Source organism: Amblyraja radiata, chromosome 28 (genome assembly GCF_010909765.2).
Source record: "Amblyraja radiata isolate CabotCenter1 chromosome 28, sAmbRad1.1.pri, whole genome shotgun sequence".
Classification (NCBI taxonomy): domain Eukaryota; kingdom Metazoa; phylum Chordata; class Chondrichthyes; order Rajiformes; family Rajidae; genus Amblyraja; species Amblyraja radiata.
In genome coordinates, this window is record NC_045983.1 from 36,375,641 (window position 1) to 36,391,804 (window position 16,164).

Sequence of the window (16,164 nt, forward strand, 5' to 3'; positions counted from 1 at the left end):
TCCTCAAGGTCTGTGGTCTGACTGTGGCCTGTGTGTCAGACAGTGGCAGGGTAGATGTGTGGGGGGGGGGGGCTGTTGCCTCGCTTCTCTACCTGTGGTCTGACTGCGGCCTGTGTGTCAGACAGTGGCAGGGTAGATGTGTGGGGGGGGGGGGGCTGTTGCCTCGCTTCTCTACCTGTGGTCTGACTGCGGCCTGTGTGTCAGACCGCGGCAGGGTAGATTCGTGGGAGCGAGAGCGAGAAGAGAAGATTGTCCCTTAACAGTCTTGAGCCGAACCTGTTTGGGTGCACACCATCTGCTCTGAAAAGATATTTGCGCCCCCAAAACAAGTTAAAGTTGTCAATAAAGCTCCTTCTTCTTTCATTGCAGACTCTGAAAGCCATGTATTCAGTGCAAGTAGCTGACTGAATGTGTTTATTCCCCTGTCAACTGCTGGTATGGGACCACTGATGAATGACAATGTCTAATTTGTCCAGTATATCTAATAGTTCAGTGAAATCCCTCTTTAAAAGTTCTGACTGTTCTTTTCGAATATCATTAAATCCTGCATGCACAATTACCTGTGGGATTTTTGGGTTTTCCAGTATAATTCTGGCTAATTTCTGATTGACATCACTAACCGTCACATCTGGGAAGCAGCATGTTTTGATCTTCTTACCGGTTATATCCTTTATGGCTGAATCTCCTACAATCAGAGTGTCTGGTTCATCCGCTTTCTGTGTGATGGGCCCTTGTTGTCTCTGTCTGCGCCGTCTGTCCGGACGCGCCCCAGGGCTTGAGGTGCCGGTGGCGGACCCATGCACAGCTCGCCTCCCTGGCGACGTGTTCATGGTCCGTCTCTGTCCGCACCGTCCGTCCGGACGCATCTCGGGACTCGCGGCAGCTTACCTGCCTGGCGACGTGTTCCGTCTCCGTTTCTCATCACGTTTCTGCGGGCTGTCGTTCGTGGACTCTCGTAGTGGCAGGATCCGGTTTTTCAGCGGCAGAGTTAGCTTCGGGGACGGGCTAATCCGGCTGGTACGTGCTACTTTAGCTTTGGGTAGCCTAGCATTTGACGTCGAGTGAACTTGTTGATTTACTGTGGTTTTCCGTTTGGGCTTAGCGCCGACTTGGTGCCAGTAAGATGCAGCTGGAACTGTCTCTCTCGTCCAGTTTCGGGAAGGATATAATGTACCTTTCATCGTTATCATTTAGTTGTGTGTTTGTCGGAGCTAGCTCAGCTAACTCACCCATCGGCACTGTATCCTGGAGGACGTGTTCATGGTCCGTCTCTGTCGTTGACTCTTGCAGTATTTTTAGCCCTTTGCATTTTTCTAATGCTGCTATCCTTGTTTCAAATATATCCAATGTCTGCAGCAGTTTGGTGCAGTCTGTGCATTTCCCAGTCTCAGTGCCTAGGAGAACCGCATTGAGGCATGATAATCCAAAGCTCCAAAACTATCTCAAAACGTTCTCAAATCTTTCCAACTCTCCCAGACTTTCTCACACCGTGCTCGGTGACCCTTACTGCCCCTGCTTGTTTTCCTAGCTTTTCCCTGAGCTATTGCTTCCCATTTATACCTTATTTTCTTTTTGGCGCCAATTCAAAACCATTTGGCTTGGTGCTGTTCCACTTTGTTTCCAAATACTATTTTTAAACTTGTTTTCGATTCTTCTTGCTGGCCTTGTTCTTATCTTCGTTATTTTATCCTCGTCGCCAATTGTTGTGTATTCAGATGCTTTGAACAGTCTTGCAGTAACAACAGTAAAGTGTTACATTTTGGGACTGGTGTTCAAGGACACCCAGGTCTCGTTGCACCTCCCCTTTTCCTAATCCCTTTCAGACAATGTGTAGGAAAGAACTGCAGATGCTGTTTTAAACTGATTTAGAACAGATTTAAACCAGCATCTGCATTTGTTTCCTACACAAAGAAATGCAGATGTTGGTTTAAATCAAAGGTAGACACAAAATGCTGGAGTAACTCAGCAGGACAGGCAGCATCTCTGGAAAGCAATGGGTGAGGTTCAGGTCGAGACCCTTCTTCAGACTGAATCCAGCACTTTGAGTCTACCTACCACAGATAATAATCTGTCTTCTTGTGTTCTTGCCACCCAAGTGGACCCGTTAATTCCAGCTCTTTGCTTCCTGGCTGCCAACCAGTTCTCTTGTTCTCATTCTTTAGGGAACGGGGGTTCGCCCCCCTTCCATAATAGATGAGGCTCTCACTTGGGTCTCCTCGATATCCCACAGCTCCACTCTTGCACCCCCTCCCCCCATTCATAATATGGACAGAATCCCCCTTGGCCTCACCTTCCACCCCATCAGCCTACTGGCCACATTTTCCCATCTCCACCCCTTTCTGCTTTCCGCAGAGACCGCTCCCTCCGCAACTCCCTGGTCAACTCGTCCCATCCCACCCAAACCACCCCCTCTCCAGATACTTTCCCCTGCAACTGCAGGAGATGCAACACTTGTCCCTTTACCCCCCCCTCGACTTCATCCAAGGACCCTGACAGTCTTTTCAGGTGAGGCAGAGGTTCACTTGCATCTCCTCCAACCTCATCTGCTGTATCCGCTATTCCAGGTGTCAACTCCTGTATGTAGGCGAGACCAAGCGCAGGCTAGTCAATCGTTTCGCTGAATACCTCCGCTGAGTCCGCCTTAAGCCCCTGTCCCACTTTCCCGAGTTTCTCACGAATTCTTCCGCGTTTTCCCCTTGATTCAAACTCGGAGATGCCACCCGTGGGTACTCGGTGCTATTTTTTACTCGTGGACATTTTTCAACATGAAAAACGTCCCAACTTACCTGATGCCCGGAGTACCTAAGGTTGGCATTAGGAGCCGCTACAAATAAGCACGGACTGCTACGGCCTCTTACGGACATTCTCCGAGTTTGAATCAAGGGGAAAACTCGGGGGAATTTGTGAGTAACTCGGTAAAGTGGGACAGGGGCTGTAAACTACCTGATCTCCTGGTTGCTCAGCACTTTAACCCCCCTTACCATTCCCAATCTGACCTTTCTGTCCTTTGGAGGAACAGCACCTCATATTTTGCTTGGGAAGCTTACACCCCAGCGATATGAACATTGAACTTCAAATAGACCTTTCTTTCCCTCTCTCCCCATCCCCTCCCCCTTCCGAGTTCTCTATCCATGTCAATACCCTACCCCCAATACCACGTGCTCTCCTTTTGCACACTAATCTCTTGTGTGGGACCTTGTCAAAGGCTTTTTGAAAGTCCAGATACACCACATCCACTGGCTCTCGCTTATCCATTCTACTTGTGACATCCTCAAAAGATTACAGAAGATTAGTCAAGCATGATTTCCCTTTCATAAATCCATGCTGACTGACCGATCCTGTCACTGCTTTCCAAATGCGCTGCTATTAAATCTTTAATAATCGACTGAAGCATCTTCACCACCACCAATGTCAGGCTAACTGGTCTATAATTCCCCGTTTTCCCTCCCCCTCCTTTCTTAAAAAGTGGGGTTACATTAGCTACCCTCCAGGCCACAGGAACTGATCCAGAGTCGAGAGAATATTGGAAAATGAACACCAATGCATCCACAATTTCTACAGCCACCTCCTGTACCTCCTTGGGCTGCAGACCATCAAGCCCAGGGGATTTATCTGCCTTCAATCCCAACAGTTTACCCAACACCATTTCCTGACTAATGTGGATTCCCTTCAGTTCATCCATCCCACCAGATCCTCGTCCCCTAGTATTTCCGGGAGATTGTGTCTTCCTTAGTCATAACCAAAGTACTTGTTTAACTACTCTGCAATTTCCTTGTTTCCCATTATAAATTCACCTGTTTCTGACTGTAAGGGACCTACATTTGTCTTCATATATTTTCCTCTTCACATATCTAAAGAAGCTTTTACAGTCAGTTTTTATATTCCTCGCAACCTTTCTTTCATGCTCTATTTTCCCCCTCTTAATTAACCCCTTTGTCCTCTGTTGAATTCTAAATTTCTCCCAGCCCTCAAGTTCACTGCTTCCTCTGGCCAAATTATATGCCTCTTCCTTGGATTTACCACTGATCCGAATTTTCCTCATTAGCCACGGTTGAGCCGCCTTCCCCATTTTATTTTTACGCCAGATAGAGATAATCAATTGTTGTAATTCATCCATGCGATTTTGAAATCTTTGCCATTGCATCTCCACCGTCAACCCCATAAGTATCATTTGCCAGCCTATCCTAGCCAATTCCCGTCTCATACCATCAAAGTCTCCTTTTTTTTAAGTTCAGGCCCCTCGACTGAATTAACCGTGTCACTCTCCATCGTAATGCATAATTCCACCATATTATGGTCACTGTTGCCCAAGGGGCCTTGCACAACAAGACTGCTAACTATTCCTTCCTCATTACACAACACCCAGTCTAGGATGGCCTGCCCTCTTGATGGTTCCTTCACATATCGCCTTAGAAAACCATCCCATAAACATTCCAGAAAATCCTCCTCCTCAGCATTGTTACCAATTTGGTTATCCCAATCTATATGTAGATTAAAGTCACCCATGATAACTGCTGTACCTTCGTCACACGCATCCCTAATTTCCTGCTTGATGCTATCCCAAACCTCCCTACTGCTGTTTGGTGGTCTGGTGGTGTTTTCTGACATTGGCTATTTCGCAGTTCTATCCATACAGATTCTACAGCATCCAAGCTAATGTCTCTCCTTACTATTGCATTAATCTCCTCTTTAACCAGCAATGCCACCATACTTCCACTTCCTTTCTGTCTATCCTTCCTCAATATTGAATTCCCCTGCATATTTAGCTCCCAGCTTTGGTCACCTTGGAGCCATGTCTCCGTAATCCCAACTATATCATATCCGTTAACAACATTAACAATAGACAAGTGTTGAAAAAGGCTTTTTGCTTGCTGGCCTTCATCAGTCAGGGAATTGAGTGTAGAAGACAGAAGAAATTGCAAACTCCCTTCTTCAAATTGATAGAAGTTATTGCGTTGTTACATTTGTACAAGCTGCATTTGGAGTATTGTGGAGACACAAAGAACTGCAGATGCTGGTTTACAAAACAAAGTGCCAGAGTGATTCAATGGGTCAGGCCACATCCAAGGAGAACATGAATGTTTAGTTTTGCTCACCTGGAAAGATGACATTACGCTCGAAAGGGTGCAGAAAAGATTTATGAAGCTGTTGCCAGGATTCAAGGCCCTGATCTGGAGGGAGTGATTGGGTGGGGTCAGACTTTATCCCTTGAAGCACAGGAGGCTGAGGGGTGATGATAAAGAGATGTATAAAATCATGAGGGTAATATATAGGGAAATGCACGTGCTCTTTTTGTCAAGGTAGAGGAATCAAGAACGAGAGGGCATGGGTTGAAGGTAAGAGGGAAAACTGAGGAACAATTTTTCACAGAGGGTGGTAGTATATGGAACTAACTGCCAGAAGTGTTAAGGCTGGTGCAATAATAAAATGTAAAAACATTTGGACAGATACGCCGATAGGAAGGGTGGAGGGATATGGGATAAACTAGAGAGAGCTAGATAGGGCGGAGTCAGAGGATATGGGGAGAAGGCAGGAATTGGGGATGATCAGCCATGATCACATTGAATGACGGTGCTGGTTCGAAGGGCCGAATGGCCTACTCCTGCACCTATTGTCTATACATGAGCAAATGAAACGACATCTCAGATGGCATGGATGAGTTGGTCCATAAGGCCAATACTGGATGATTATGGCACACAGAAGATTCAATGGTATTTCATTGTTTCTTTCTGCTTTATCCCTACCATGAATGAATGGTTCATTGGGCAAATAACTCCAATATTACTGTCAACATTACTTCTGATGTAGCAGCCAAGAAATGCAGCTTTCTTTAGCAAGATAATTCAGTCATTCAGCCAATTTTCAACACTCCAAAATAATTAAATATGTTGTCAACATTGCAATCAAGAGCACAAGGCAGTGAAGAATACAAAGTGCTGGGAGTAATTCAACAGGTCAAGCAGCATCTCTGGAGAACATGGATAGGTGACATTTCGGATCGGCTCAGGCAACTAAACGGTCCTCTCAGCAGCTGGAGAGCAGTCCCAACCTCTCATCTACCTGATTGGAGACCTTTGTATGATCTTTTCTCAGACTTCAATATTATATCTTGCACTAAACATTGTACCTTTTATCTGTGTACTGTGGACAGGTTGACTGTATTCATGTATAGGCTTTTCTTTGACTGGATAGCATGTAAACATAAGCAGCTGTACATGACAATAATAAACTGAACTAAATCAGTCTGAAGAAGGGCCCCGACCAAAATGACACACATCCATGTTCTCCATGGAGGCTGCCAGAGAGTAGTGCTGAACTACAATCTACCTTGCACTAAATGTTATTCCCATGTCATGTATCTATACACTGTATATGGCTCGATTGTAATCACTCATTATCTTTCTGCTGACTGGATAGCATGTAACAAAAGCTTTTCACTATACCCTGGTAAATGTAACAATAAACTAAACAACTTCTTCAGACTCAGCAGATGCATTTACCTATTCTATCAATGGTAGAATAGAAGTAGTTTAGAAAAATGATAGGCAACTCATTGAAACATATAAATTCTGACAAGTCTTAGCAGACTGCATTCTGGAAGCACGTGAAGAACTGGGGGCCATTGTCTGAAGATGTCTGTAAAGATATTTATGATGATGACCTATTTAGGATGCCATACATTAGGCTGCGGAAGCAAAGTTGCTGAATATGTTTAATGTTTGATTGTCTTCTAGACAAAAGTTATCAGGGAATATCTGACGAGAACTGGAATATGGCATTGAGTTACAGACCAGCCAAGATTAGTCAGAACACCACAGCATTATCAATGGGGCCCAATAGTCTACTGGCCAGATGTCTATGTTTCTAACTGAACCAGAACACGTTTGTGCTGTGATGCAATATGATCATAACAGTAACCAAGGGAAAGGCTCTAACTAGAATATATCCTTCTGGTTAGAGAGAGATAAAGCAAAGTCAGTCACAACTGTGCTCCTGAACACCATCTAGAGTCATCTGCTGCAGAGCCTACGTACTTAGGTATTAAAAAGTGCACAATTGGTCAGCTATGCAATGTCCCTGTGAGTCCAAATTTAAAGTACTTCTTGACAAATGTCATTGTAAAAGTTAAAATTCGTTAGAAGACAACAGAGTACATCAGACAAATTATCATTTAAAATAATCAAGCTTTATTACGATACCGGGAGTGGGGGAGTTACCAAGAGTATGGTCTCGGAGACACACTCGCTGAAAAAGTAGGTAAGCAGCATATTTATACACAGAAAAAGGAGAAGCATTCAAAGGTGATCATGAGTTCAATTACATAATTCATATGGTCTTATATTTGGTCATGTCAAGTTATTCTTATCTTATGCCAACAGACATACAGGTGGCCATTAGGTCAGTTACTGGTCTAACTACATTTTTCCACATACTCAGCATATTCAGCACTAACGACTAAATTTCTTGACATGCTCACCTTCTGCACTACTCCATCTTCCAGTTACTTCCCCTATCATCGGTGCAACTATAGAGATGTTTCCTCACGTGGTCTATCGGTACCATTCAGTTAATCCTAAATTAGCCATTTGCTGTAGCCCGCACTATGAAGTAAGTTTTTTTCTTAAGCCCTGCTAGTCTCATTCTAGTTCCTCAATTTTAACTAGGTATTGCCTCTATGCTCAGCTCCTAAACTTGAGCATAGGACAAGTAAAATATATTTCAATGTTCAGCATTTAATCAAGCATTATAGGAATATAAAGCATTTAAAATTTCTCCTTCACATCATGGTTCAGACAGAGTATGATTATTAGAGAAAGCTTCATAGGGCTCTTAAAGATAGCACAGTCAGGGGATATGGGGAGAAGGCAGGAACGGGGTACTGATTGTGGATGATCAGCCATGATCGCAATGAATGGTGGTGCTGGCTCAATGCGCCGAATGGCCTGCTCCTGCACCTATTGTCTATGGTCTAAAGCCACTACATATTGGTGCCTTTTTCAAGATGGACCAAACAGTAAAGAAATTTGCATTAGGACTGGACACGTCAATGTATTTAACTTTGTGCAAATCATTGTGCCTTTGGCATCCTTAAATATACTCGTTAACGATCTCACACAAAAAAAAAATCAGCATGTGCCTTTTAAGGCAAAAGAGTGAAATTTATTCATGATGAAAAGAAAAGTACCGCATGGATATGTAAATCAGTAATACTGGCACTGGGAGTCTTCTATTTTAAGTAAGCACAACATACTTGTCTGAAGAAGGGTTTCGGCCCGAAACGTTGCCTATTTCCTTCGCTCTATAGATGCTGCTGCACCCGCTGAGTTTCTCCAGCACTTTGGTCTACCTAAGCACAACATACCTTTGACTTCTTTTTTGCTCCTTTTCCTCTCTTCTGATCCATTAATCGCAAGTTTCCTTTTTCCTGGTGATGTGGAGGTGCAGATATCTTCACGCACTCTTGCAGAAGGTGCTCTCTGCTCCCTGATCTTCAATATGTCCCCCACTGGTTTGTTAATTTTTGTAGGCTGATTCTTGAAAAAGTCAAGTTCTGTAGGGTTTTCATTCAAGATGGTATTGATTGATTTTGTTATCTGGAAGTGTGAACAAGAGACAAGATTTATGCAAATGCACAAATATCTTTATTATCTGTACCTCTCTCCTGATCCGCTGAATATTTCCACCACTTACCGCTTGAGATTATGGTTTTCAGAATTTGATTTTAATAGTCCCATCACAGAAACAGGGCCTTCGGTCCAACTTTTCCATGCCAACCAAGATGCCCCATTTACACAAGTCCCACTTGCCCGCATTTGGCCGCTATCCTTCGAAACCTTTCTTACCTATATACCCATCTACATGTCTTTCAACTGTTGTTACAGTACCAGAGATACAGCTGGATATAGATCAGCTGCAGAAATGTGTCTAGAAATAGAAGATAAGCGAGTGTGAGGTTATTGCACTTTGGAATGTTGGAATGGGGGAGTATGCAGTTAATGGCAAGACACTGAGCAGCATTGATGTGCAGGGAATCTTTGAGTCCAAATTCATATCTCACTGAAGGTGGCAGAACAAGTTGATAGGGTGGTGAAGAAGGCACATTGTGTGCTTGCCTTCATTGCTTGGGGCATTGAGTACAAGAATCTGGAAATCATCATGCAGCTCTGTAAGACTTTGGTTAAGCCACATTCGGAGCAAATGCATGCAGTCTGGTCACCCAATTACAGGAAGGATGTGAAGGCTTTGGAGAGGGTGCAGAGGTTGACCCGAATGCTACATGGATTAGAGGGTTTCAGCAACAAGGTGAGGTTGAATAGACTTGGATTGTTTTCTCTGGAACGTCAGAGGTTGAGGGAAGACGATAGAAGTATATAAAATTATGAGGCATAGATATAGTCCGAGCCTTTTTCCCCCCCAGGGTGGAAATATCCAACCCTAGAGAGCTAATAAGGTGAGAGGGGGAAAAATGTTAATGGAGATTGCAGGCTATTTTTTTTTCCCCCACACAGAGTGGTGGGAGCTGGAACACATTGCCAGGGGTGGTGGTGGAGACAGATGCAATAGTGGCATTTCAGAGGCTTTCAGATACACATATGGGAATGTAAGGAACAGTTGCCTAGAGTGGGGAATCAAGAGCCAGAGGACATTGGATTGTGAGGGGGGAAAGATTTAATAGGAACTGGAGGGGTAATCTTTTCACGCAAAAGGTGGTGGATCTATGGGACAAGCTGCTGGAAGAGGTGGTTGAGGAAGGGACTATCACAACATTTAAGAAACATTTAGACAGGTGCATGATAGGACAGGTTGAAAAGGATATGGGCCAAATTCAGGCAGGTGGGACTAGTGTAGGTGGGACATGTTGGTTGGTATGTGCAAGTTGAGCCAAAGGGCCTGCTTCATGACTCTGTACAATCAATTAGGTCACTTTAACTTGGCATCGTGTACGACACATACATTGTGGGCCAAAGGACCCACTCCTGTGCTGTACTGTTCTACGTTCTTTGTATGAAGACATTTCTTATCTCTTTCCTCACAGCCAAATCCTATTCTGAGACAGACACGAGAACCTGGAGTAACTTAGCAGGGCAGGCAGCATCTCTGGAGAGAAGGAATGGGTGACATTTCGAGTCAAGACCCTTCTTCAGGTTGTTTAGGGGTAAGGGAAGCGAGAGATATAGACATTGATATAGAGAGATAAAGAACAATGAATGAAAGATATGTAAAAAATTAACGATGATAAAGGAAACAGGCCAGTTAGCTGTTTGTTGGGTGAAAACGGGAAGCTAATGCGACTTGGTTGGGGAGAGATAGAGAGGGAATGGATTTGAAGTTAGAGAAATCAATTTCATACATGGCTATAAGTAGGTATGTTGCAAAGCCTACCTGAAGCGTCGCTGAAAATCTGCCGCTGCGGGTGTGCGCGATTTTGGCGCCGTTTAGAGGGGGCGGGTTTCAAACGCGATTTTCTCTAGGCTGTTCAAATCGAAGATGTTCAGCCTAGTTAATTATTAACGAAAAATCGCTGGAAGACCCGTCGCAAAAGCTATTATTAGTTTTAAAGGCCTCGTAAAATAGTTATAGTAGTTTAAAAATCAACCTCTAAACCCGCGAACACCTGCAACCGCAGGGTCTCATAAAGCAAATAGCAGAAGGTATGCTGTATATTTTTACATTAAAAAGGGCTTCTAAAGATCCCTTTATACAAAGTTTAATATTGCGAGTAGCTCATTTTGGGCCCATTATATCCCGCAGTATTTTTCTGGGCATTTGAGGCACAAATCTACCGCAATGTGAACGTTCTAAACCAGCGCGTTCCACAGGGACCCACTGGAAAGCTGATTTAAATGGACTTTAATTTACAGCAATTGAATACTAAATTCCTTCCATTTGGTCTATAAATTAATGTAAATGAGATTTAAAAATCATGTTTTATTGTGAATTATTTGTGAATATTATTTGGACATTTAGGCTATTTAAAAATGTTAATCATTTATTAAGAAATGGATAGATGTTTAGATCTAGTAATTGAAGTCTGAAATTAGCTACAATTAGGTAACTAACTAATTATATGCTTTAATTTCAGGTCATCCAAGTAAGATAATTTTATATTTGTTTCAGAATGCTTCAATCTATGATAACTGAAAATTTCATTCAGTTCTCTTAATTTTTAAGAAAGTTATGGGCTTTTGACTGTTCACGATCACAGCTTTTTTGTTATGTCCATAGAAAATCAATAGGGAACAAGATGCTAATTTCCCAGTATGAAAATGGCCATAACTTTTAAAATGCTTGAGATATGAAAGTGAATTAGGTGTCAAATTAAACTTATTTTTATGCTTTATCTGATGGGATAAATTGCAGACTTGATTTTTAAAATCTCAAAATTTTGTAACATTGCTACTATAAGCTGCCCAAGTGAAATATGAGGTGCTGTTCCTCCAATTTGCATTTAGCCTCACTCTGACAATGGTGGAGACCTAGGACAGAAAGGTCTGTGTGGGAATGAGAAGGAGAAATACAATGTTTAGCAACAGGAAGATCAGGTAGGTTCATGCGGACTGAGCGAAGGTGTTCAGTGAAACGATCGCCCAGTCTACGTTTGGTCTCGCCGATGTATAAGAGTCCACATCCCGAACAACGGATAGATTAGATGAGGTTGGAGGAGGTGCAAGTGAACCTCTGCCTAACCTGAAAGGACTGTCGGGGTCCCTGGACAGAGTTGAGGAAGGAGGTATAGGGAAAGGTGTTGCATCTACTGCGGTTGCAGGGGAAAGTACCTGGGGAAGGGGTGGTTTGGGTGGGATGTTAACCAACAGACCTGTTTCCTTTGTCATTGTTACTTTTTTTACATATCTTTCATTCATTGTTCTTTATCTCTCTTCATCAGTGTCTATATCTCTCGCTTCCCTTAACCCTAAACAACCTGAAGAAGGGTCTCGAGCTGAAACATCACCCATTCCATCTCTCCAGAGATGCTGCCTGTCCTGCTGAGTTACTCCAGCTTTTAATGTCTATCTTCAGTTTAAACCAGCTTCTGCAGTTCTTTCTTAAGGGCCTGTCCCACTTTCCCGAGTTATTCACGAATTCTCCCGAGTTTTCAAACTCGCAGAATGTTTCTAACGATGTCCGTAGGAGGCCGTGGATATCGTAGCGGCTCGTTATGCCAGCTGTAGGTACACGGGGCTAATGTTTTACTCCTGGACATTTTTCATCAGGCTGAAAAAAACGTCCCGACTTACCTGATCCCCGAGTACCTACGGCATAACGAGCCGCTACGATATATCCACGGACTCGTTACGAACATTCTGCGAGTTTGAAAACACGGGAGAATTCGTGAATAATTCGGGGAAGTGGGACAGTCCCTTTACACTACTCCTATTCTGAGGTTGTGATTCTGGGTTCCAGACCAGGGAAACGTTCTCACAACGTCCTGTCTGCCAAACACTCCAATCATTTTGCAAAGTTCCAATGGCCACAGCTTGAAAATCAAATATTTCCCATTGAACTTCCTGCCCGTCCGCCCGTCTCTCCTCGGCCCCCGCCCCGCTCACATCCCGCTCCCCGGACCCAGTCCCCTCTCCCTCAGTTCCCGCCCCGGTCTCCTCGCCACCCCCTTCCCCCCACACGCGGCTCCCCGGACCCAGTCCCCTCGCCCCCGCGGTCCCCCGCCCCGCCCGCTCACTCATCCCGGTCCCGGACCTAGCCCCCTCCCTCTCCCCTCTTGCCCCTCTCCCCCCCCCCCCTTGCCCCCTCTCCCCTCCCCCCTCCCCCCTCACCCCTCCCCCCTCACCTCGCGGCCGCCAAACCGTTTCCAGTCAAAAGCGGCGCCAGCGCCGAGCGCGCGGAACACGTCGGCCGCCTCCATCGCCACGGGGAACACGTGATGGACGCGCGGTGACGCAACACGCAGGGCGAGGCGTCGATCGCAAACTTCAGCGCCTGCTCGGTAATTGACTGATGAACTCACATGACTGTAATTAAAGTGACAGTCCATCCGCCAGATGTGGCCAGACCAAAGATCATAGAGCAGAGATCTTTGGGCCATGACTGAACACTGATGATAAATATAATATTCTCATTCTACTTGCTTGGAAACGAGTCAAAAATCCCTGAAACATAAATATTTAAAAAGACTCAGTCGAGCCAAGTACTTTTATTCAAGGGCTTAGTTTAATTCAGTTTATTGTCATGTGTATTGAGGTACAGTGAAAAGCTTTTGTTGCGATAACCAGTCAGCGGAAAGATAAGGTCGATACAAGATGCTGAGTAACTCAGTGGGACAGGCAGCATTTATGGAGCGAAGGAATAGGCGACGTTTCGGGTTGAGACCCTTCTTCAGACAGCAATCACAATAACTATCTTTTTCATCTTTCTGTGATCTGACTGCAAAGGACAAAGGACATTTATTGTTATGTACACCCATTGGTGCAGTGAAATTTGAGTTGCTATTTGCAGCACACCAATAATAAGACACAACATTAAAGAAGAATTTAACACCTTAATTAAACATAAAAACATCCACCCACAATGGTTCCCACTGTGAGGGAAGGCACCAAGTTCAGTCCTATATAGAAACATAGAAAATAGGTGCAGGAGTAGCTCATTCGGCCATTCGAGCCTGCACCGCCATTCAATATGATCATGGCTGATCATCCAACTCAGTATCCTGTACCTGCCTTCTCTCCATACCCCCTGATCCCTTTAGTCACAAGGGCCACATCTAACTCCCTCTTAAATATAGCCAATGAACTGGCCTCAACTACCTTCTGTGGCAGGGAACACCACAGATTCACCACTCTCTGTGTGAAAATTGATTTTCTCATCTCGGTCCTAAAAGACTTCCCCCTTATTCTTAAACTGTGACCCTTTGTTCTGGACTTCCGCAACATCGGGAACAATCTTCCTGCATCTAGCCTGTCCAACCTATTAAGAATTTTGTAAGTTTCTATAAGATCCCCCCTCAATCTTCTAAATTCTAGCGAGTACAAGCCGAGTCTATCCAGTCTTTCTTCATATGAAAGTCCTGCCATCCCAGGAATCAGTCTGGTGAACCTTCTCTGTACTCCCTCTATGGCAAGAATGTCTTTCCTCAGATTAGGAGACCAAAACTGTACGCAATACTCCAGGTGTGGCCTCACCAAGACCCTGTACAACTGCAGTAGATCCTCCCTGCTCTTATACTCAAATCCTTTTACTATGAACGCTAACATACCATTGGCTTTCTTCACTGCCTGCTGCACCTGCATGGCTACTTTCAATGACTGGTGTACCATGACACCGAGGTCTCGTTGCATCTCCCCTTTTCCTAATCGGCCACCATTCAGATAATAATCTACTTTCCTGTTTTGGCCACCAAAGTGGATAACCTCACATTTATCCACATTATACTGCATCTGCCATGCATTTGCCCACTCACCCAACCTATCCAAGTCACCTTGCAGCCTCCTAGCATCCTCCTCACAGCTAACACTGCCCCCCAGCTTCGTGTCATCCGCAAACTTGGAGATGTTGCATTCAATTCCCTCATCCAGATCATTAATATATATTGTAAATAGCTGGGGTCCCAGCACTGAGCCTTGTGGTACCCCACTAGTCACTGCCTGCCATTCTGAAAAGGACCCGTTTACTCCTACCCTTTGCTTTCTGTCTGCCAGCCAGTTCTCTATCCACATCAATACTGAACCCCCAATACCGTGTACTTTAAGTTTGCATACTAATCTCTTATGTGGGACCTTGTCGAAAGCCTTCAGAAAGTCCAGATATAACACATCCACTGGTTCTCCCTTATCCACTCTACTAGTTACATCCTCGAAAAATTCTATAAGTTTCATCAGACATGATTTAACCTTTCATAAATCCATGCTGACTTTGTCCAATGATTTCACCACTTTTTATCTATTCCTCTGTCTGCAGCTGGCTATTCGGCCTATAGTATCTTCACATAAGACTGATTGCACCTTTTGTATTGTTGCTGCCCAGTTGACCGATTCCTGCTACACGTTCCCACTTCTCCATATAACCATATAACCATATAACAATTACAGCACGGAAACAGCCCATCTCGGCCCTACAAGTCCGTGCCGAACAATTTTTTTCCCTTAGTCCCACCTGCCTGCACTCATACCATAACCCTCCATTCCCTTCTCATCCATATGCCTATCCAATTTATTCTTAAATGATACCAACGAACCTGCCGCCACCACTTCCACTGGAAGCTCATTCCACACCGCTACCACTCTCTGAGTAAAGAAGTTCCCCCTCATGTTACCCCTAAACTTCTGTCCCTTAATTCTGAAGTCATGTCCTCTTGTTTGAATCTTCCCTATTCTCAAAGGGAAAAGCTTGATCACATCAACTCTGTATGATCACCTTGAGCCTTTGGCACTCACTCCATCCATATGCTAATCATGCCTCACATGTACCACCTATTTACTTGCTGGCTTTGTCCTGCGTGCCTCTGCCTCTTTTCACTCTCTTTCATCAGTCTGAGGAAAGTTGCTGACCTGCGATGTCATCTGTCCATTCCACTTGCAGTCAGGCAGATTGTGCCTGAACTGCTGATTGCCTCCAGCACTTTGTCTTTGGACAGAACCATGTTCCCTGGTTGTAGTTGTCTCCTGTTACAGGGAAAGTAGAATTTAATATTTTTGACTGAAGCTCTGGGGGATTGGGTTTTTCCAGGTATTTTTAACCATCTGGACACCACTGAATGTTTGTTTATATCTAACGTTTAAATGTCCACGTGCTGAGTAAGGCATCGGGCAACAAGGCTGGGAGAACACTTGTGAAATATAATGGGAATGGGTATTTGATGTAACTGTGGTGTTGCTGTGCTTGTGAATTGTGTCAGTGCTGGAGCAACTCGATGGGTGCAGCAACTTTGCTGGAGAACATGGATTGGTAATTCTGGGTTGGGACTCTTCAGACCTTAAACTCTTAAGGTAGTCTAAATATATTCGACTACATTGGCAGGCAGGTGGGACTAAGGGAAAAAAGTTGTTCGGCACGGACTTGTAGGGCCGAGATGGCCTGTTTCCGTGCTGTAATTGTTATATGGTTATACATTAATATTGGTCCAACCTGTAGGAATCCTGACTTCAGAGACACGATGGTCCTGGTTGGAGATGCATCTCCTGGCATTGTCCACGTGTCCAAGTGTTTTTA

At 44.4% G+C, this 16,164-nt stretch overlaps 1 protein-coding gene across 3 annotated transcripts in view; it reads right to left on the reverse strand.

Annotated features, from left to right (window-relative positions):
- The window catches only part of ddx52 (DExD-box helicase 52), a 66,146-nt gene extending 53,259 nt beyond the window's left edge, over positions 1–12,887 (reverse strand). The window contains exons 1-2 of one of the 3 annotated variants that reach the window (XM_033046352.1): positions 12,791–12,887; positions 8,363–8,591 (exon numbers count right to left, since the gene is read on the reverse strand). In XM_033046352.1, coding sequence (XP_032902243.1) covers positions 8,363–8,591; positions 12,791–12,865 — 304 coding nt within the window. In that variant the 5' untranslated portion in view covers positions 12,866–12,887. Of the gene's footprint in view, positions 1–8,362; positions 8,595–12,790 lie in introns of those variants that run through there. The other 2 variants (XM_033046351.1, XM_033046353.1) reach the window with 2 other exon arrangements.
- Between the last annotated feature and the right edge of the window lie 3,277 nt (positions 12,888–16,164).